At 34.5% G+C, this 21762-nt stretch overlaps 2 protein-coding genes across 3 annotated transcripts; both read right to left on the minus strand.

The window, feature by feature from the left end:
* Window positions 1-3912: 3912 nt before the first annotated feature.
* Window positions 3913-11223, minus strand: LOC131621450 (dolichol kinase EVAN-like). The gene is made up of 14 exons (XM_058892503.1): window positions 10864-11223; window positions 10675-10787; window positions 10394-10567; window positions 10195-10299; window positions 9011-9081; window positions 8854-8931; window positions 8560-8774; window positions 7723-7912; window positions 7061-7126; window positions 6392-6480; window positions 6183-6297; window positions 5297-5348; window positions 5116-5216; window positions 3913-4406 (listed from the first exon to the last, which is right to left on the minus strand). Exons 1-14 carry the CDS (start codon window positions 11043-11045, stop codon window positions 4293-4295), a joined length of 1665 nt encoding a protein of 554 aa, XP_058748486.1. The 5' UTR covers window positions 11046-11223; the 3' UTR covers window positions 3913-4292.
* Window positions 11224-17413: 6190 nt separating this feature from the next.
* On the minus strand, window positions 17414-21700 carry LOC131621352 (ABC transporter G family member 3-like). Of its 2 annotated transcripts, none has more exons than XM_058892394.1 (12): window positions 20938-21446; window positions 20287-20856; window positions 20102-20181; window positions 19723-20009; window positions 19425-19596; window positions 19146-19259; window positions 18929-19057; window positions 18630-18821; window positions 18468-18554; window positions 18106-18378; window positions 17918-18025; window positions 17414-17830 (listed from the first exon to the last, which is right to left on the minus strand). In XM_058892394.1, exons 2-12 carry the CDS (start codon window positions 20759-20761, stop codon window positions 17570-17572), a joined length of 2178 nt encoding a protein of 725 aa, XP_058748377.1. In that variant the 5' UTR covers window positions 20762-20856; window positions 20938-21446; the 3' UTR covers window positions 17414-17569. The 2 variants fall into 2 exon arrangements, with proteins under 2 accessions (XP_058748377.1, XP_058748376.1); XM_058892393.1 differs by lacking the exon at window positions 20938-21446 and adding an exon at window positions 21546-21700 and having other exon boundaries at window positions 17415-17830.
* Window positions 21701-21762: the final 62 nt, after the last annotated feature.

The raw sequence follows: 21762 nt of genomic DNA on the forward strand, positions 1-21762 counted from the left end.
AAACGCTTCTTGATCGTTGGGTAATGGTAGAAAGATTAAGTTCTGGTTAGATTCGTGGTCGGGTGCTCTTTTTATTAACGATTGCGATGCAGCCTCTCTTGCTGTTTTGGGCGTTAATACAGAAGCTACTGTGGCAGAATTTTTTTTGAATTTTGGCAGCAATGTTCCTGCAATTTGGTTGGACCATTTCCCCTTCTTAGAAACGCGGCTTTCAGGCGCGGTTATTTCGGATGAGCAGTTTGATGATGATTTATGTTGGAAACATTCTATTAATAGTTCTTTGACTCTTAAGGAAGCCTACTGCTACAAATTGAAAGCTTTTCCTCCTCCTCCGTGGGCGGCGGCCATTTGGAATTCTCACATCCCTCACTCGAAAACGCTTCTTCTTTGGCGTGTGCTTCATGATAAAATTTCCACAGATGATCAGCTATGTCGGCGAGGTTTCTTCGCTACTTCTATGTGTTCGTTATGTATGGTTCATGCGGAGAATACCGATCATCTTTTCTTCTCCTATGCTTGGGCTTCTGGTCTTTGGGATTGGCTGGCCAATTGCTTAAATATCCAGGTGTGCTTTTCTTATTCCAATTTTTGGAACATTTTCCTCAAAGCAAATTCTCCTCAAGGAGCCTTCACGGTAAAAGTCGCCTTTATCATGGTCTTTAACGCCATTTGGAGTGCCCGAAAGGCTACTCGATTTTCTAACATTTCTCCTTGCAAGAGTAACATTAAAGCCTCAATTGTTGCTCAGGTTAAATTTTGTTGTGAGAAGTCAGGTTATTGCTTTAGGCATAATTTGTTTAACTTTGATATCCTGAAAGCTTTTCAAATCAGAATTAATCCTCCTAAAGGTCCTTTAATTAGAGAAATTTTTTGGAATCCTCCTCCTTTTAATTGGATGAAATGCAATGTGGATGGTTATTTTGTACATAATACTCAGTCTTCGGGTTGTGGTGACATTTTTCGAAATTGCTCGGGAGATTTTTGTTTGGCTTTTACTGAGCCTCTTAGTTGGAATTCCTCGCTCTTGGCGGAATTTTGTGGAGTTTTGCGTGGTACTGAATTGGCAAAAGATAGAGGTTGGACTAATCTTTGGATGGAGTCTGATTCTTCTGTGGTGGTAAAGGCCTTCTCTCCGGTGAACTTCGATCATGTTCCTTGGCAACGCAGAAACAGATGGCTCAATTGCATTAAGTTCGTTTTAGATTCTAACTTCATTATTACTCACATATGTAGAGAAGGTAATAGTTGTGCGGATTTTTTTGCTAATTTAGACCGCACATTTAATTCCTTCACTCTTTTTGACTCTTTACCCGTTGATATTATGAATGACTATGTAAAAAAAATAGGCTTGATTTGCCTATTTACAGGTTTAAATATTTTTTAGTGGGTTTTGGCCTAGTCCCCCACCTTTTTGTGTATCAATCTTTTTTGGAATATATTGTCTTTTTATCGAAAAAAAAAAAGATTTTCAATATTACCAAAAAAAAATGTAATGTTTAAAATTTTACTTTTAAAAGGTTTTCAAGGGAGAATAAGTAATGTTAGATATTCGAACGTATTTCTGCAATTAAATATTTTATTAAATTACACTTTTAATTTCTTTATTTACTTCATATACGAATCAATCTTATTATTTTAAATTTAAACTGTTTTTTTATTCATATTTTTGTATTGAAAATTGATAACATTTTCATTTTAAATAATTTAATATGTTTTTAAAAAATCAAATAACAAAAATAGCTTATAAAATTGGACGGAAGTAATACTAACATATTTTTTTTATAAAAAGAAAAAAAAAAAAAAAAGGCAGTGAGTGAATGAGACCAAAGCATGTGGGTGCTTAGTGTGTAGGAGTTATCATACTACGAAACGTCTCTTTTTGAGCATCGTCTAGTCATATCTCCTTCCAACTCTCTTATTAAACATGTCTCTTTGTGTGCATTCTTATGTTCTCTTGCCAAATTTTTCTTCTCGTCATTACTTTGCTTCTTAAAATATTGAGAATTTTGATTTTGACATTTTGTCTTTGTAATAGATTTTAATTTGAAATTGAAATTTTTTAACTTTTGAATTTAAACATATTTTTTATAATTAAATTTAATATTTAACTTATTTTTAAGTAAATATAAAATTAATTTTGACATCCTGTTTGATACTTTGATTTCTATTTTAGAAGAGTTAAAAATAATTTTAAATGAGTGGAATTAACTTGGATATGATTAACTTTTTTTAAAAATAGAATTGATTGTCTTTAAAATTGATTCTACATAATGCTAAAATTTATAACTCATAGGTCAAATGTGTTTTTGTACTTAAATTTAACGTTTAACACAATATATCAAAACATGTTAATTGATCTTAAATTTACTTTTGTTTCGAATTAACTAAATATTCTCAATTAAAATTGATGTTGTCTTGATAATAAACGTGATTTTTAAGAACCATGATTCATTGTAGTCACTGTTCTGTGTAGATTTAAGAACCATAACTCATACTAGTCAGTTCAGTATGAGCCATTGGATGGGTCCATTAGTGAATTATAGCCCTTGGTTTATTTTTTTTTATTTAAAAATAAATAAAAATGCAAGGTAGAATAAAAATTTAATTTTTAAAGTGAAAATTGATTTTTAGAGGGGTGACAGCCGTGAATAAAAAATATGAAGAATGCTAAAATATCAATAGAAAAGTGATTCGAGAGAGTAACAACTAACAGATAATAGCACGACCAATCTATTCGAAATAGTTTACAAACGTACTTTTTTGTCCTAGCACTTCAGAACTTTCATGGTCCAAAGTGATTGAACATGGTTTTTTAGTCTTTAAAACGCGTCACAGTACCCACAACATAACGCGTCTTTCATTCGGGTACGTATGTTGAGTTGAATGTCCCACGTTCAGCAACTGGACTTAACTAATCCCTTTCACTCTGCCTTGGGTCATATATACATCAGCAATCCCCAGACAAAAATGTCTCAATTTTGAAGCCAATAACTACAAAGTTTCGTCATGCATGAGCTGAAGCTACTGTTAGTGTTGGACAAATAATGCAGCTCTGGATATTTTGCTTTGGTCACATGTCGATAGATAACCATCTTTAAAGACATGATACAATAATAACTTTAATGTTTATTACTACCTATTTTTACAAGAAGAAGCTAAGGATCATCACAACTGTAGTTTGCAGAATCAAATGGTTGAAAATATCACTTCATCCAGAACAATTATAACTTTCCATATTTTAGCTCAATTAATGAAAGTCAAGAGAATTCAGTAGAATTAGTAATCATAATACCTGAACCACTCAATTATCCCAATCTACGGTACAATTGCTCAAAGTTACTAACACAAATCTATATGAAATGTTTATTTAACAGGGTTAGAAACACTCTTCTCAAGTGTTGGAACATTAGAGTTCATCGAGACAATTTCAGTAGTTTCTTGACTAACATGATGTAGGAATGTGATATGACTTGGAAGTTAAGGTGATGAAATAAATTTTATAGATTAGAAAAGGTGAGCCTCAAGCTCTTACAATGATGGAAAAAAGGAATGAAATGCATATACCAGAGTTCTATGGACTTTTTAACCAGAGCTATGTGTAAGTGTAACTCTTCTAACAACATTTTTTTAATTAAATTCTACCCTTCCCTCTCTTTTATAACAGAAATTCCCTATAATCAGAGAATATCTTAACTAACTTATGTTCATTTATTCCACAATCTTCTAGAATATGTTAAGTGTCCAGGTGTCCTATCATAATGTTGAAAAATTAATATGGTGTGAGTAAAGCATCCATGGGAGCCAAAGGCTTGGAGACATTAAAAACTGAAAAATACAAGTGTGAAAATTGAAGACAAAATTCCTTGAGAACAAGTGCATTGTAATATTGTATATGAATATTTTCTCACATGATTTAAAAAATTTTAATCTACCAATTGCCGATATACAACATAACCTTGAGAAATGAAAAGTACTATTCGTGTGAATATAGAAAACAATAAAAATTCCTTTAGACCAAGTGCACTAGTGTTTCATAAAAAATGAAAAATTGTCCCTCCTATCCTGAATACTGTATGCTATTTGTTAGGTATTAACCCTTTAAAAGAAAAGGTCAAAACACCTGTATTCCTATCACTTCTGTATAAAGATACAATCCTAACTATGTACACCAAACCTAACTGTCATGAATCGCCGTTGCATTGGTTAATAATTATCTGACCTTTTCTGCCAAGCAGGTTTGCAGAAACCAGTCATTGCTCTTCAAGGAAACTTGCTTTAGTGAGAAGCTATTCCTACAAACAGAGAAGACTATAGAAAAAGAGTGGTATAAAGGCGTTATCAAGTTGCGCCGTGTATGCTTCCAACAAGCCACTTGCAGTCACGGCTAGAAGTAGAGAGAACCAATGCTGCAAAAAGTTATTAACAAAGACGTCAAAGAAAAACTCTATAGTCTAAGGAACAAACAATCTAGAATACTAACAGGTTTTAACCATTTCATTTTATCAAAAAGAAATGGTAACTTTTTGTACTTTCTCGTCATTAAAAGGGACGCTAAGATGAACTGCATCTCACTATCCTTGGAGTATACAACTCTGGCAGTATTACTATAGGGTTACTTTTCCATTCCTTTCTCTCCCCTCCTCAGACAGGATATAAGAGAGATTGAAATGAAGCATAAAGGTATCCCTTAAGAAGGCCCGGTTTCCACATGTGAGAAAAGATGAGAGTTGGGGGAAAAGAGTGCAAGCACTCCCCCGTAAGACATACAACTCGTTGATCCTAAAGTCTGAACTATCTCCTCATGCCGCAGATACTATCTCCTCATGCATGGATCAAAGTGGGCAGTGCTTGTCCACTAGACTCTTAACTTATTGGTGCAAAAAAAAATTGTTTGATGCCAGTGGTAACAAAAATAACTGTATAAAGCTTTGGTGCTTATATGAAACAGGGATAAGAGGAACAAGAATAACGTGGGACTTGTTTTATGCAAAGAGTGACAGAAGACCTGAAGTACTGAACTAAGGTATCAAGTTCCTTTGATTTCAACACCAAAAAAAATCAATTTTATTACTAATAGTGAGTTTGCTAACATCCACATTTAACCAAATTCGTTACCTGAGTGAAAATGTATCCGGCTGATGCTAAGAGTGGAAGGAGTAAAGAACAAGCAGCTAGTACAGACGTTATACCAGCTGCAGTACCTTCAACTGTTTTCTCTGAAAAAATGGGAAAGCTATACATTCACATGATGCAACAGAAAACACTGATAAAAATCATTAATAACAAAAATACTTACTGCCAGTTTTACTCCACCTCAAAACACCATACTTGTACCCAACCATTGATGCCTAAACAAAAAATAAAGAATCAATTACTATCAACCACGGAGATAAGCAGCCATTAACCGAAAAATCCTTTTAACATTTGTGGATTAAAAAAATATAATAAAAAAAATATTTTTAATGCTTTTAATTAGTCTTTGATTTCACCACCTCAGACAAAATGGTACATGCTCATATGTCAATACAGACCCGTTAGGCCATCTCCAATGGTGCAACCCATTTTTGAGTTTTTTATGAGTCTCACTAGCCATATCATCTCAAAATAATTTATTTAATATTTATTTTATTGATGTAATTCAAATGGGTCCCACAACTTTACCTCATAAAGTAATTTGATTGGGTACCACAATTTTTTACTAGTTGCATTGCAATGCAACTCTACTATGCATGGCAAATTGATTCAATATTTAATTATTATATTGATGTCTAGTTGGAGAACTCATTGAAAAATCCTACCATTGGAGATGCTCTTAGAACCTAATCAATTTGCTTCTCCATGGGAACTGTTTATTTACAGGTAAAGTAGTCTAAACTCACAAAAATTATCATACATTAGTATTCATAAAAAATCATATTGATTCCCCAAAATGGGAGTAGATTACTTTCTCCAAAACTGTCACAGCCTAGATCGATTCAGGTTCTTGTATATACGGTTCAAATATTGCTGACTGATTAAAAACAGTTAAATCTACGCACTGCACGAAAACCTTGTGCATTAAGATACAATTCATATGTTTCCTATTAAATAGAATAAAAAAATTCATCAGTTGATTGCTTGCAATGGCCCCAAAGTTCAGCCGTTGGGTACACTCTCCCTCCACACACATATAGAGGACTTACCATTGTATCGCCAATTCCTAGGCTCAAAATTCCCGCAAAAGGTGCAAGAGGTCGATCATTGTACCCAGAAGACAACCAAATAGGAAGAGCACATCCAAGCAAGAGTGAGAAGTGGCTGGGCAAAAGGAAATTTTGTCATGAAAGAGAACTAAATATAGTTGTGTATCAAAAACACTCTAATATGAGCTATAGTGAAAAGAGTAGAATACCTGACAATGAGAAGATCAGAGTCTCGGTGATCGGTGAATGCATTCATGAATTGATTTATTGGTTGTCCGAAGGGCCAGATTCTCCATACCTAAGTAAGACAATGTCAATGAAAATGCAACCAAGAAAACTTATGAATACCAATCAGGCATACTCTGAACCATTTGAACTTTTGGGCAGTAATATCTTCATGATTAGCATTGAATGGTTGCAATAAGAAATACGACTGTACATGTAATATTGAATTGATAATAGATATCATTGCACAACACTAGTATTGTTGGGTTTAAATGATCAATTCACAAAATCATAATTTTAAAAAAATTCAACAAATTTCCATGAAATCAGAAACTTAATGACGTATCTCTACAGAAATTGTTCTAGCAGATTGCAATGTGTCTCAGTTTCATACTTTATCCAGTTCCTTTTTTTATCATCAATACACAGACTATTGCAAATACATCTCACAGGACCCACTCAAATTATTTGTTTTGGCCACATAAAGAAAGATACATCTGATAGCAGTTTTCCAAACTGTAGTATAATGAATTTAAATATTGATTCCTTATGGATTGTTATTAATAAAATCAACAAGAAACAAGCAAACACAAATCACCCTTTTAAAGTACGATCTCATCAAAACTAAGCTGAATGCATTTCAAGATACTTACTCGAATAATTTCTAATATTAAGAAAACCGCCAATGCTGCGCCAAAAGCTAGATCGAGAAATTTTGGCTGAAAACAATAAAAAAAAGTGAGCATTACATCTGACATACATTAGCACAGTCGATCAACATAAAACATATTCTCGTACAACTAATGACCTCTATAATGCTGGTGTAAAGGAAAAAATATTTATGTTTTTGTTGTACACGTCATGGCTCAATTATTCTTTTTCCTTTTATTTTTCTTAACCATAAAATGAAAACTAACTTTTAAATAGCATTTGTAAAAAAAATTAATGTATCAGTTAGACTTGCACGTATCAATTAATACTTACAATAATCTCTCATTTTCCTAAACTATTTGATTGATTAAAAAACAAATTATTTATTTTTCATTGCAAAAGTAGAAACCATACAATAATTTAAAAAATAAAGTGAGGAATTTTAAAAAACATTTTCAAAAAATAATGACACATTATAGATTGTCATATGCATTAATCATTAAATAGAAGGCTTATGATGAATAGTTTTTTCCCCTGCTGCTTTCAATCACAACAAAACACAAGGCACTGGAATTTAATGGAAAAAGAAAATGGATAATGGATACCAAGTGGCAGAATCCACTCAATACCATTAGATAACAAACAATCTAGTCTCGCGAACTACCTGAAAGATAAGGGCCGGTGAAAACATCAAGACAGCTATCAGATGGTAGTATTTCCGCAAAAGAATCCTCTCAATCTTACTGTTCTTAGAGATGGTATAGAATCGCAAAACAGAAACAGAAATTATACACAGCCAATAGATACACAACGACAGTCTTTTGGATGGTTCTGAGAAAACAAACGAAAGCACCCTGCAATGAGATGTTTCAAAAACATTAAAAGATAGTTATCTAACAAAACAGCTGGCATAATGATATGATAAAGTAAAAAAATGTGGTTTTATGTTTACCAAAAATTATTTGAACATGAGACTACCATCACGGTTTAACAACTTATCAATCTGGGACTCCTAGTTGAACAAGTTTCAGTTTCTTCTATTACTATTTCTCTCTATGGATTCATGATACTGATAAACTCAGGCTGCATGTGCAGCCAACATACAAATCACTATATTGGCTTCTATAGTTTTTTTTTTTTTTTTTTAAAATCAACCGTATTTGCAGGATTATGTTAAGACTTTATTATGATTCTCACATTCATATCTTTACAAATTAGTCTATGTTAGGTGTGTGAATACAGTGGAATCAGATGTTACAATGAACATGTTCAGCATGCCACAGTTTCGGGTGTATTCAGCAGTTTGTGTTGCCTTATTTAATAACATGTATGTAACAGAGCTGCCGCCTGCCAGCGCAAAATATCCTATATCCTGCTCAACTCATAGTCAAAAAACTACTTTCCAAGCATCCTATTATTACCACTTCCATGGTATTTCAGATCATATCTGAAAAAATCAGTAACTGGCAGCTAACAAAATTATCAAATATTGATGTCATACCAGAAAAAGGGATGCATATCAAATTCCTGTACGAACTGCATCCATAATGGTACAAACACTATGAGGGCAAGTCCAAGGGAAGCAATAAATATGAGGGATCTCCCAATCTCATAGTATCTTTTTTGTTCAGAATAAATTGTATTTATTAACCACTCCCATATTTGGAGAATATATTTCAAAGCTATTGGATATAGCAGAAGCCCAAGGACAAGCCCCTGTAGAAGCAGTAGATGAATTCAGCTGATCTAGTTATACTAGTAACATAAAAAAAAATCATAAGATAAGGACCAATACCTGAATTATAATATTTATCTCACTTCGTTTTATTTCATCTGTAGTATCCAACTCTGATGACACCAATAGCCCACATAGCTGTTTAAACATTGCAATCATGAATAACATATATATATGCACACACTTTTTATATAAAATTGTGTTAAAAATCACTAACCTTTTTTATAGTAAGCAACAGCATATCACCAAAATAGAGAACGATGCCAGCAGTCACCAAAAATGCTTCCCCTAAAGTCAGTGAGAAACCATGATCAATAAACGAGCTGAGAAATTAAACACCCCTAATAAGTATATAATTATTCTAAGATATAACCGTCTAATGGCAATAACGCAGCATTTTCCATATTTCAGATAAGGGTAAAAAATGAATACAGCTACTGGCAAAGGGACAAAAAAAACAAAAAATCAAGTAACAATTTAAAGAAACCTTGTTTATATATGATAATGATTTAGTTGGGTTGGGTTGGGTCTTCTTCATGGGTGGAGCTAGAAAGCTCCCACCAAGGCAGGGTCCAAGGAAGAGCTGAATCTATTGCACATGGCCTTAAACAGAGAATATGGCCAATATTTTTGAAACTAAAAGAAAAAGGGAAAGAACGGGAAACAGGAGAAAGTGTGAAATGGTAGAAGAGAAGAGAGACAGAAAGAGTTGTTCGAAAACTTGGTTATCTTTTCCTTTTTGGTGTCAACCGGGGCAGAATGAGGACAGGAAAACATTGACTCACTTTTTGCTACTTGCTTAAGCGCTGTTTTCAGTAAATTTTAGTTGATAATCTTGCTTGAAACTGTGGGCTTTAGATCTGTATGGTTGGATTTTTTCTCACCATTGTACTTGTGGATTATTTTTGTTGAATGTTGTCTTTAGGGATTTCTACTCTGATGTTGGCAGTGAATAGGAGCTACTTGCATTATCCTTGTTGGTTGGAGAATACTATAATGTATTCATTATATTTTACAGTGAAGTTTCTCTTAACTAGGTTCAGTAACTTTTACCTCTCATATTGAGGGGATTTGTACATTAAAAATTTGCTGCCCGCAAGGGTTCTCTCACGTGGGAAAGGTTAATTTTCCCATAGTTCTTTCTAAACAGATTTGGTGATTTTATTTGATTTGGCAGGACTATATGAGGCAGGATAGGTAAAATAGGAAGTGCACTTGCCTTCCATGGCTATTGATAAATTCCTAACGTCAAGTGTGTTCTTGTAAGTTGAAATCACAAACACCATATTTCTACCCAAAATTATTTTTTAAATTTTAGTCCCATATCAGTTGTCAAGATAATAAAATTTAAAACACGCAGAAGAATACCTGTTACACAACAGGTGAATAAGAAAGACCTACCAATGGAAGCACAAGACGGAAAAGTTCTCATGAAATGCTGAATTAGCTTTACTGACGCCAATCCATGAAAAAACACCCACGAAAGCTTCAGTGCAGGGTGCAACCCTAAGAATAAACAAACAATACCAGTTTGATCAGAATACAGATTTCTCAATTATACAATTCAACACTCCAAAAAAATAACCCAACAAAAACTTACCAATTTGAGAAGTGCTCAAAAGAGCAGCAATACAGAGCACAGTTTGAAGGAAAATGAAACAGAAGCTAAACCTTAAACCCCAATGAGAAATCCTTAGCCTCAACGCGAGGAATAAAAGCACAAAGAAGACGCTGGCAGATGTTGCCCAGTATTGCAATGTCAGATATTCAATCTCTATACATTAAAATTTCGTACACATCACAAAATCGCAATTCATAATTCTATATATATAAAAACCCTAAGACTGAAATTCGCAATGAAGGGGAAAAAATAACAAAAACCTTGAGGTTGAATTTGTTGGAGCGAGAATCCACGTGATGATTGTATCAATTTGGAGAGAATGAGAGACGGAAGAGTGATTGCACCGAGAAGAATTCCGGAGGAAGCACCAGGTCTGAAAAGGGGAAATCAATCAACGAATCAGAGAGAGACAGGGAGAGAGAGCGAGAGAGGAAGAAGAAGAGATGTACCTGGTGCTGAGAGGGAAGGGAGAAATGGAGGAATCCACAGAGATCTCGAGGAGGAATGCGGCGATGGCGATGAGGGAGAGAGAAACGCCATGGGAGATGAGAGAGATTGGGAGAGAGAAGAGGATTCTGGAGATGAAGAAAAGAACAACGACTCTCTCGCCGTTGAAAAACGACGTCGTCATGGAAAAGGAAAGAGAGAATAGGGTTTTACGCGGGAAGAAGAATGAAGATGAAGAAGAAGAAGGTTGGTGGACTCATTGGTGTTCGTTTCTGTTTCTGATAACAAACTCATTTGTCAATTTTCAGTCAAATTACGCGTTCTGTTATGTGTTGTTTGCCAGATTAATTACTATTATCTCATTCATAAGATTAGATTAGATTAATCAACTTTCCTAATTTCATGTGTTAATTACTATTATCTCATTCATAAGATTAGATTAGATTAATCAACTTTCCTAATTTCATGTGTTTTTACAAACTTTTTTTTAATAAAAGCGGCTTAACTTAATCACGTTTTAAAATTGGACATACTGTGATCTTTATTTTAACATTTATTGTAATTTTACCACCTAACACCTATTTTAGCACCACCTACCTACCATGACTTGTGACATTTTTACTAAGTTCACATGAAAAAATGAGAATGTGGAAATATCACATTATCGACGTCAGAAAATAATTTTAAAATATGATTTAACTAAACTAAATATTACAAAATAAATAAATCCAAAAAGATATAAAGCGGAAATATTTGAGAATTGAGGTTGTTTAGGTGTGAACTCATACAAGTGTGTATTATTGATGTAAGTGATGTAATTTTGATTTGTTCAATGAAAGTGGTGTTTGGAATTGGATCATGCCTAACTGTGTATTAGAATGAAACCGGAGCTATGTACTAGTATGCATTTATGCATCACGCCATAAATTTACTAGTAATTAAGCCATAACTAAAAGCTACCCTAAATAATAAATAGTCGTGTACTGCAGTAGTGGTGGTATGCATAATGTATTTGTGCATCAGACCATAAATTTAACTTCTGCAAATTGTCTTGGTAGCAAAATGAGAATCATAAGAAAAATAGAAGTGGAAAATAAGCTTGAGAGTAGGATAGGTTTTTGGTTAATAAATACAAGACGAGTGTTGATTCAATCAGAATCACAAGTAAAGACAACTCTAGTTGATAAAACATCATTTGTCATCTTAATATCGGAGATTGGTTTGCTCCTAGCGCATATTTTGCTACTCAAATGTATAAGGTCATTTTGTCTCAAATTAGTAACCCGTCTAACCCGGTTTGGTCTAAGGTGTGGCATAAAGCGATTCTGTCAAAAGTCACTTGCTTAACTTAGAGGATCTTTTGTAATAAAATAGCTAGAAGAAACAATGTGTTTTGGAGAGGATTCATATGGCAAGGTTTTATCTAATGTGTCGGAGAGTGCGGAAATAAAGAGTTTGTGTCTCATTTATTTTTGAACGTCTAGTTTTTGCAAGGGTCTGATATGTTGCATGTTGCTGGTTAAATATTTCATCGGCGTTGCACAATGATAGTCTTTCAATGTTGGACCAGTTTGAAAGACTATTAGGCGGAGACAACAAAGTCTCAAATCAGGTTAAAGTGATTTGATTTGTATGTGTTTGGCGTATTTGGATTGCAAGAAACAAAAAAATTATTCAAAGACAAAGATATTGAGTTTGAAGATTTGATGGAGGACGTGAAAATGTATGCATGGAATTGGCTGAAAACTAAAGCAAATAGGATTAAGTTCAATGCAACAATGTGGTGTTTGAATCCAAGGGCTAGTATCGATATCATAGAGATTTAATTCGAAAACTAATTTGGCGTCTGCTATCTCTGTGAGTGTTTGATGGAGGTTTTAGTGTGCTAAAGCTGCCATTTTTGGATTGTAATGGTGGATGAGTAATTGTGTGGCGCAAAAGGTTTTATTTGTTTAGGGTGGTCCTTTTTTAGTGCTTTAGGTGTCTTGAAGGTTTTGTTGCCTCAGTTGATTCTCCAACATGGAAGTGTAGTTAAGATTGGTAAGTGGTGGATTATGGAGTGCTCTATGTTTTATGCATTTCGTAGTTGCCCAGTGGTTTTGTTCTTGTATTTTGTTTCTGGCGGATTGTGGTAGGGTGTAGGTAGAGCTGTCAAAATGGGCTACCCGACCCTAAACGGACCGGTCCTGATGGATCCTGAGATTTTTAAGATTGGACCGAAAAAGCTCGATTTAATATGGGCTCGAGAAATACTACCCGAGCCCAGCATAGATGGATTTCAGACTACCCCACCCTAAACGGACTTTTTTATTTTAAAAAATTAAAATTAAAGCTCCATAATATTTATTATAAATAAAATTAAAAATTATATTATTTTAAACATAATACATTTTTAAGTACTATATTATATATTATAAATACTATAATTTTTAAATACAATATATGTTTAAAATGTATAAAATAATACTTGAATATTTAACATAAGAGAAAAACTAATATAATGCGATGCGAGAATGTTGATTATATTAATGTATAATATTTAAAAGAGAAAGATTGAATAGAATAGAGATAAAATTTAGTGAGGAGAGAAAAATCAATGTGCTATTTTGGAGTAAACAATATAAATATTAATATATATTTTTTAAAATTTATAATTATGCGGGTCTAATGGTCTACCCATGCTCATATGGGCTAGCCCTAATGGGTCTACCCATACTCAGGAGTAGAGTTTGTTGTTATAGGTGAAAGCTAGCTTTTTGAGTTATTTCCTTTAGTTTTGTCGTTGTTTTAGAAGTCTTGCTCTGATTTTGTAACATCGGGGTTGGGAACGTTTGATTTGCTTATTATTCTTTTGTTGGATTTTATTTAATTATTTTGTCGATGATTGAAGTTGATGAGAGTTGATTTCGATAACTCACTTCCTTAAAAGCAGTTTTATATAATTTTGAAGTTGAGACTAAATGTCCTAAGTTGTGTTGTTTTATTTATTTGAAATAAGATCGAAACTGCCACAATGATACCCTAAGTCAAGGCGAGCGTGCGATGGCAAGTGTTGTATGTTGTTGTTATTTTTTTTGTTGTGTGTTGCTAAATGATTATGTGTTGTTGAAGGATTGTCGATGGTGACACCTTAAATTGTTGTGTAATGCTTTATATATAAATTTCAGGGTTTAGGGTGTTACAATTATGATCCTTGGAAACCAAAACACTCGATCGAGAACTGCGTGTTAGTGATTTGATACGTTTGATAGGGTCTATTTCCTTTTGCATGCTAGAGTACAGTTCTTGAAGAGTCAACATTGTATTTCTTTAAGTCATTTCTCCCAGTTTGCAGTTATCCTCCTTTCTTGTGATATTTTGCTTTCTCATATCCAGAAAAGTTAGTGCATTATGGATAAAAAAATCACATAAATGAGCTCAAAATCCCTAAATAATGTTCAATCTTCCTGGGTAAATCCCTAAATAATGTTCAATCTTGCTGGGTAAACCATGTTAGAACAAGATTTGTTCTGATCAATATTCTTAGTTTTGATGATAACAATGTATATGAATTTTGTATGAGATAATGTGGTACTCTAATCCTATGCAATTTCCATTTCAGGAATCACATAAAGAGTATGCACAAAATCAGCGCAAGAAGCACTGACTCAGAAGGTTCAGCATGCATCATCAGAACATGGTCTGGCAAGACAACAGAAGATGGTCAAGCAGAATCAGAACATGGTCTATGGAAGCATCAGAAGGACTTGAGATCAGAAGCAGAAGCACTGAAGTTCTCATGGTATCACGCTAAGAAGCACTTCAAGGTCAGAAGACAAGAAGATGCTCTGCACCAAGCTGTTTGACTCTGATGATATTCAAACGTTGTTTACACAAACATCAGATCAGAAGCAAGTACAAGATGGCAGGCTACGCTGACTGACAAAAGGAACGTTAGTAGCTATTAAAGGCAACGTCAGTAGACACAGCGAAAGCAAGGCTCGAGGTAGTTGACAAACGAGTGAAACATTAAATGCAATGCTGTACGGAATACGCAAAGCATTAAATGCTCCCAACGGTCATCTTCTCAAACGCCTATAAATAGAAGTTCTGATGAGAAGCTGAAGACAACTTTTTGCGCAAATATACAGAAACGCTATCAAATTCAAAAAGCTCTCAAACTTCATCTTCAACCTCACTACATTGCTGGTGTAATATATTAGTGAGATTAAGCTTAAACTTAAGAGAAAATCACAGTTGTGATAATAGCTTATTAAGAAGCATTGTAACTCTTATAAGAATTTGTTTACATTAATTTGTAAGAACTAGAGCGATCAGGTTGTGATCAGTATACTCTAGAAAGTCTTAGAGGGTATCTAAGCAGTTTGTTCCTAGAGTGATCAGGTTGTGATCAGAATACTCTAGAAGACTTAGAAGTTATCTAAGTGGAAAACCATTGTAATCTTGTGTGATTAGTGGATTAAATCCTCAAGTGAGGTAAATCACTCCAAGGGGGTGGACCGGAGTAGTTTAGTTAACAACGAACCAGGATAAAAATCATTGTGCAAATTGTTTTTATCTTACAAGTTTTAAAGCTACACTTATTCAACCCCCCCCTTTCTAAGTGTTTTTCTATCCTTCAATTGGCATCAGAGCGCCGGTTCTAAGGTGCAAGCACTTAACCGTGTTTAGAAAAGATTCAGGAAGAGAAAAACGCTTAAGTCAAGATGGCTGGTGAAGATCCAACACATACATCTACATCTGGCTCTGCTGAGCAAAACAATGGAAATGGTAACAATGGTTATACTAGACCACCAGTATTTGATGGTGAAAACTTTGAATACTGGAAAGACAAACTTGAAAGTTACTTCCTTGGTCTAGATGGTGACTTATAGGATCTTCTGATGGATGGTTACAAACATCCAGTGAAAGCTACTGGTGTAAAGCTTACAAGACAAGAAATGAATAACAAAAAAGTGTAGTGTTATAATATAAAACAAGTTGCCTCCAAAATTAAAATATCATATGACTTTTCAATTCCCTATGTTAAAGGTCAAATGAATTTCGAGAGAGCTTTATGTTATTTAGGGGCGAGTGTGAGCTTCATGCATTTGTTTGTCTTTATAAAACTATGCCTTGGTGGGATGAAATCCCCTAGAATATCTTTACAGTTGACAGATATGTGAGTCAAGTAGCTAGTAGAAATTGTGTAAGATGTGCAAATAAGGATATAACAACTTATCATTCCTATAGACTTCGTCGTAATGGATATACAAAAGAATTATGAAATCTCAATCCTATTAGGAAGATCCTTCCTTGCCACAACTAAGGGAGTCATAGATGTTAAGCGATGGAAACTCACTTTTGAAGTATGGGATGAAAATATTGAGTTCTTATTATCTAAACTTATAAAAAGCCTCATTTTCAAATACTCTTGCTGCAGGTTCGATATAGTTAAAAAAACATGTCGATGAGTCCCCCTCTGAACCAATCCCCCATGATAGAGTGAAAGTGTACCTAGCGAGTGATATTAGTCAGGTTAGAAAAGATAAAGGAGTCGAGGCTTACAAGAAGGCACTCAATGAAAGTCTTGCCACTCAAAACCAAAACTTTAAAACAAAAAGCTTAAGACTAGCACACAGGACGGTTCCAAAAGTGGAAAAGAAACCTTTAACACCAGACCTCGAGTATGAACTCCCTCACAAAAGAAAGAAAGAAAGAAAAGGGTAAAGCATATGTGAAATGGTTGGATATGTTCAAATGGAACCCAACATTTGTTAGGCACAATGTGAAGGATTTAAGTTTGAAGGAAGCACCCTCTTAATCATGAAGTTCAAACGGTCAAACTAATGACCTTTAAAAGGCGTTGCAAGAGAGACAACCCACACAATTGTGTTTTACTTTGTTTGCGTGTTTATTTGTGTTTATTTTTGTAAGAATAAAAAGAAAGTTACATAACAAAGAGCACCAGCATATGCGACCGAAGATTAGAATCCAAATTCTGTGGTTAATTTCAAATCTTCAGCGGGATATGTGAGCAAGGCATGAGGTGTAAAGAGTAATGCCCTCATGAAATTATGATATGGTTATTTGATTTTGGGTTTGTGATATTCACTCATGGAAATGGTTAAATATGACCCATAAATAGTATTGTACTACAAAAAAAATTTGGTTTGGACAAATATACTCTTCCTTATTTTCCTTTCCCTCACACCCCCACGTTTTCTGTTTTTATACCATAAACCTCAAGATTTTTTTGAACCTCAAGGGTATGTTACAAACATTTTTACAATGTACATTGTATTGTAATCTTAAAAAGAAAAACTTGGTCGGTTCATGACCCCCTTTATAGCAACTATTCATATCATATGCCACACATTACACAAACATCAATGAAAGAAAAAGCCACTTCAAAACAAGTGGACAAAAAAAACATATAGAGGACCATCCATGCCCCATCACCAGAATCATACCTTCAACCCAAATTTCAATGCATCTAGATTTAGCTACATCATAAACCAATTATTTAACATCACAACAAACAAGTACCTTTCATAAAAAAGCAAAAATGCATGCACCAATATCAAGTGATATACCAAATTAATCTCATATTTCCTCTTCATTAGTCTAAAGATAAATTCACAAAACTATAGTTCACAGCCAAAACTATATCAAAACCAATTATACAAATGTGACATTGTAAAATCACTAAACAAAATTCCTATCAAATCAACTTGTATCTGTTGTATCCCTATTGCTACACTTGAAACTTTTAAGCAGGGATATTTTTTTCCCTACGAATAAAAATAATAAAATAAACACTAAAATTCGATAACCTATCGCCATCAGAAACAAAACCAACAGATTTTTCCATTTCGCATTAGCATCGGGGGAGATATTGTAGGCACCTTGAAGAGCTTGAAAACCAGATATCGACCTTACCTCCCCAACCGCAAAGGAAGTGCCTAGATACTCGTTCTCCAATAGGCCCTAAGAAAGATCAAGATGAGTAAATTAGATGATTAGATGTCTCTGTAATACTATTTTACACTGTCGATGCATATCAATTATCTTTACCTGAATCGAGTATGTATGAAAGGCTATATAGGACATTGGATACATCCATATTGGCCCTGGCAAAGTACTTCGAATTCTGAAATAGCCGGCTGAAAGCATCATGACCACCTGAAATGGCGTGTATATATATGCATTAGTACTTAGTTCAGTAGTCACATTGCTTGAGACAAATGGGCAGCAGAACTCACGTGTACGCATAAGAGTGTCAAGACACTCCAGAAAACTTCTTGCCATAAAGTAGCGACAACTAGCATGATTCCTTCATTTAGCAAGAGAGTCACGAAGAAATTCAGCACGAAGTACATTAACAAGCTGAACTGATCTTCTAGTCCTACTAGGAAGTAGAAGACTAGACTTGACGTAATGGAGATGAGAAAAAGAAATGGAATGCTGGACAAGAGCTGCGCAACTAAAAATACAAATGTACTCGAATGTTGGTTTGATTCTTCACACGCATATATCTGCAAAAAGAAGACATGTCTATTACTATAAATAATATTCACGCATTGTCAATCGCATTGTGAAGTTGAAAAAGCGTAAGAAAAACTACCTTGATTTCTTTCATAAGTGCAGGTACCCTGGCGATGCTTAGAAGTGAACAGAATGACACAAATACAAAAATTGCCGCAACTCTTCCCTGCAATATAAAGCGTGTTAAAATTTAATTTATATCGAGTATAACTATATATGCAGTTGTCAAGTCGAGACTCACCCCAACAGAAGACAGAGAATGACCTAAACCAGAAAATGCAGTACCAATGCACAGTGTGAGGAGCATGTAAAGAATAAGATGAAGCCAGTAATATTTCCATTCTCTTGACACGACTAATAGAGATCTCCACGTTAAGACCGCTACCCGAGTAGCATTGCTAGCTTTCCCTTTGCTTTTGAGAGCCGGACCTTCCTGGAAATTCAATAATACTTTTTAAAAAGACTCTAAACTAAAGTTAATGAGTTATTGAAAAACCCGATATAACCGAAGTTCTATCTTACATAGCGGCTATGACATACCTTCTCAGTGAGTTTCAGAACCATTGTTTCAACAGAAGCAGCATCTGCAGATGACTTATAAGTTGCTTCAAGTGTGCGTATAGCAACAGCAGTGTCCATGTTTACGGAAGAAAAATCTCCGTTGTCATCCTATCAAAATGAAAATGTTAATAATAGCATAGCATTTAAAAGAGCTTCGTCTGTTATCATTAATATAGCAATGACGCATAGCAATTACCTGCCAGTTTTTACACATAGCAATTATCCTGTCGAAATCTGTATTAATTGCGCGTAAAAAGTGATCAGAAGGACTTTGCATGATCGGACAAGGAAATCCAGCATTCGAGAAGTGCTGTATGAACATAAAATTATAACAGTCAATTGCAAGATATATATTCCTTTTACTGGACGAGTAGGTTTGGCGAAAAAAGTTAAGTTCTTGACACATTTGGAACCATACTCATCGTTCTTAATCAAAGTTTTGTGCAGGGATAGGTAAGTATAGAAGATAAGTTACCTGCAAGCAAGCTAACGTTTCTCCGAAGAACAAGGTATTTCCATTGGAAAGCAGACAAATTCGGTCAAAAAGACCGAAAACTTCCGTGCTACTCTGGTAGATGGTTATGATAAGAGTGCAACCGGTGCTTGCAAGTCTCCTCAATGTAACCATCATCAAAAGTGCCGAGACACTTAAAACAGATATATAACGAAAAGGATGTTAACAAAAAAATTGCTCTAAATATGGAATACTATCAAGAAATGAATAGAGGATTATTACAGGAAAAATTAATTGAAAAAAACAAATAAATAAACACCTGTCCAAATGATAAAGAGGTTCGTCTAGAAATAAAATACGTGGTCTCATCACAAGCTCCCTAGCAATGCTAACAAGCCTTCTCTCGCCACTAGGAAGTCCTTTCATATAACAATGTCCGCCTATAAGCTTATTTGCATGCTCACCTAGCGACATTGCGTGTATAGCATCTTCTACTACACTCTTTTTCTGACAAAAGAAACCGGGAAGTTGCAGTAAGGCTGAATAATACAGAAACTCGCGCACAGTGAGGGATCCAATCAGAGTGGTTTCTCTATCCACATAACCCTGCAAATTAAGAAACATCCATTCTTGAACTGAACAACTATAAACATAATGGAAATTCAGAAATTGAATAAACAATGAGGCACTGAACTCACATATGATCCATAGGGCATTTGCGATTTCGCTCCGTTCACAAACACTTCGCCGTACATCCTAGCTGAAGGATGCAATCTTCCTGAGGTAAAGAGAAAGTTCCATTTTAGCTTTGATTACCAAAATACTAATATGAATATCATTTGAATTGTTTAGTAAAAAAGGACATTAAAGCGTTCTTCAAGACCTGCAATGGCTCGTAATAATGTAGATTTCCCTGATTTAGCCGGACCCATAATTACAGTCAATGTCCCGGGCAATGCATAACCGGTTGAACTCTTAATAACCTTATCAGAATACTTTCTTTTTCCCTTTATAGTAACAGTCAAATCTTTCCAAGCAACAGAAGCCCCAGCAATCTTCCGTGGAATGACAGCACCTTCCGGTAGATGCGGTGAAGGCAAGGAGCCGCTGTTGAGCTTCGAGAGAGAAGGTGAAGCCGGTGTTGTTGCAGCATTAATAGAGTCACCTCCTTCCTCAACTCTAACATCAAGATCAGTAGTATCATCCCACTCAGGTGAATCCTCAAACGAGATCGGTTGCCTTAGCGAACCGGGTTTACGCAGATAGAAAAAGTTGCTTGACGGTACCCTACTCGCCGGACTACTAGCCGATGATGAAGAAGACCTATAATTATCTGACTGAGACTGTATTTCTTCCATGATCCTCAACTTCTTTCCCCTTAAAACATCAAAATTCACACATCTTTATACAAGTAAGCGAATTTTCTCTAATCATGCTATCAAGTATCAACAACCTGCAATGCAAATCACAAATCAAAGATCAAAATTGAAAAAGTAAGACTAAGTAACAAACTTTCATCTTTTTTTATCTTAACCATCTAGTTCTCGAGAAAAGGGCGGCACCGAAGTAATCGGGAGTTCAGCCTAAAGGTTATCAAAATCTAGCTAAGGATTGTTCAAACTGAGACATAAAATAAAAAGCAGACACCAAAATGACAATCTGCAAAATCAAAATGCAATTAATCTCTACATTGAAACACTAACTTGTAGTAATAATCATCATTAAAAATGAAGAAAACAAAAAACATAAAAAATGCAAAAATGAAATGACATAAAAAGTAAGAGGGATATCAAGGGTTTTTAGGGAAGGAGACATACCCTATTCCTCTTACACAAAACCCATATTTATTTTCCATTAAAAAATGGAACAACAACCGAAAAATCAAATCTTGCACACAAAAATTTCCTTTTCCATTGACATCAACTATACCTTATACACCACTTTCACAAACCAAACCATTAATGTTACTCATTTATTTCACATTAAACATAAACAAAAAAAGGAATAAACAAACATAGTAACAAAAACAAAAACTCTTGTTTGTTATATACTTGAAAGGTGAGCTAAAAATCCAACACAAAACAATGAATATGAATGGTGAAAACTACATAACAAAGAGGAAATGCCAAGGGACATACATACCAGGATCTGATGAAACCATTGTTGTTGAGAGAGTAAGTAACCTCTGTGTGTGTGAAGAAGAAGAAGGTGAATGAGAAAAAACCTGTGGTTTTGTAAGTATTGGAAGAGTTATTGATTTGACCCGTTGAACCCGGGTTTTATTTTTGTTTTGTTTTTCTCTTTCTTAATCTTAGTGTCTGTCTCACACTTTCTCTTTTATTTTATCTTTTCTTTTCTT

Source organism: Vicia villosa, unplaced genomic scaffold, assembly GCF_029867415.1.
Source record: "Vicia villosa cultivar HV-30 ecotype Madison, WI unplaced genomic scaffold, Vvil1.0 ctg.000004F_1_1_1, whole genome shotgun sequence".
Lineage (NCBI taxonomy): Eukaryota > Viridiplantae > Streptophyta > Magnoliopsida > Fabales > Fabaceae > Vicia > Vicia villosa.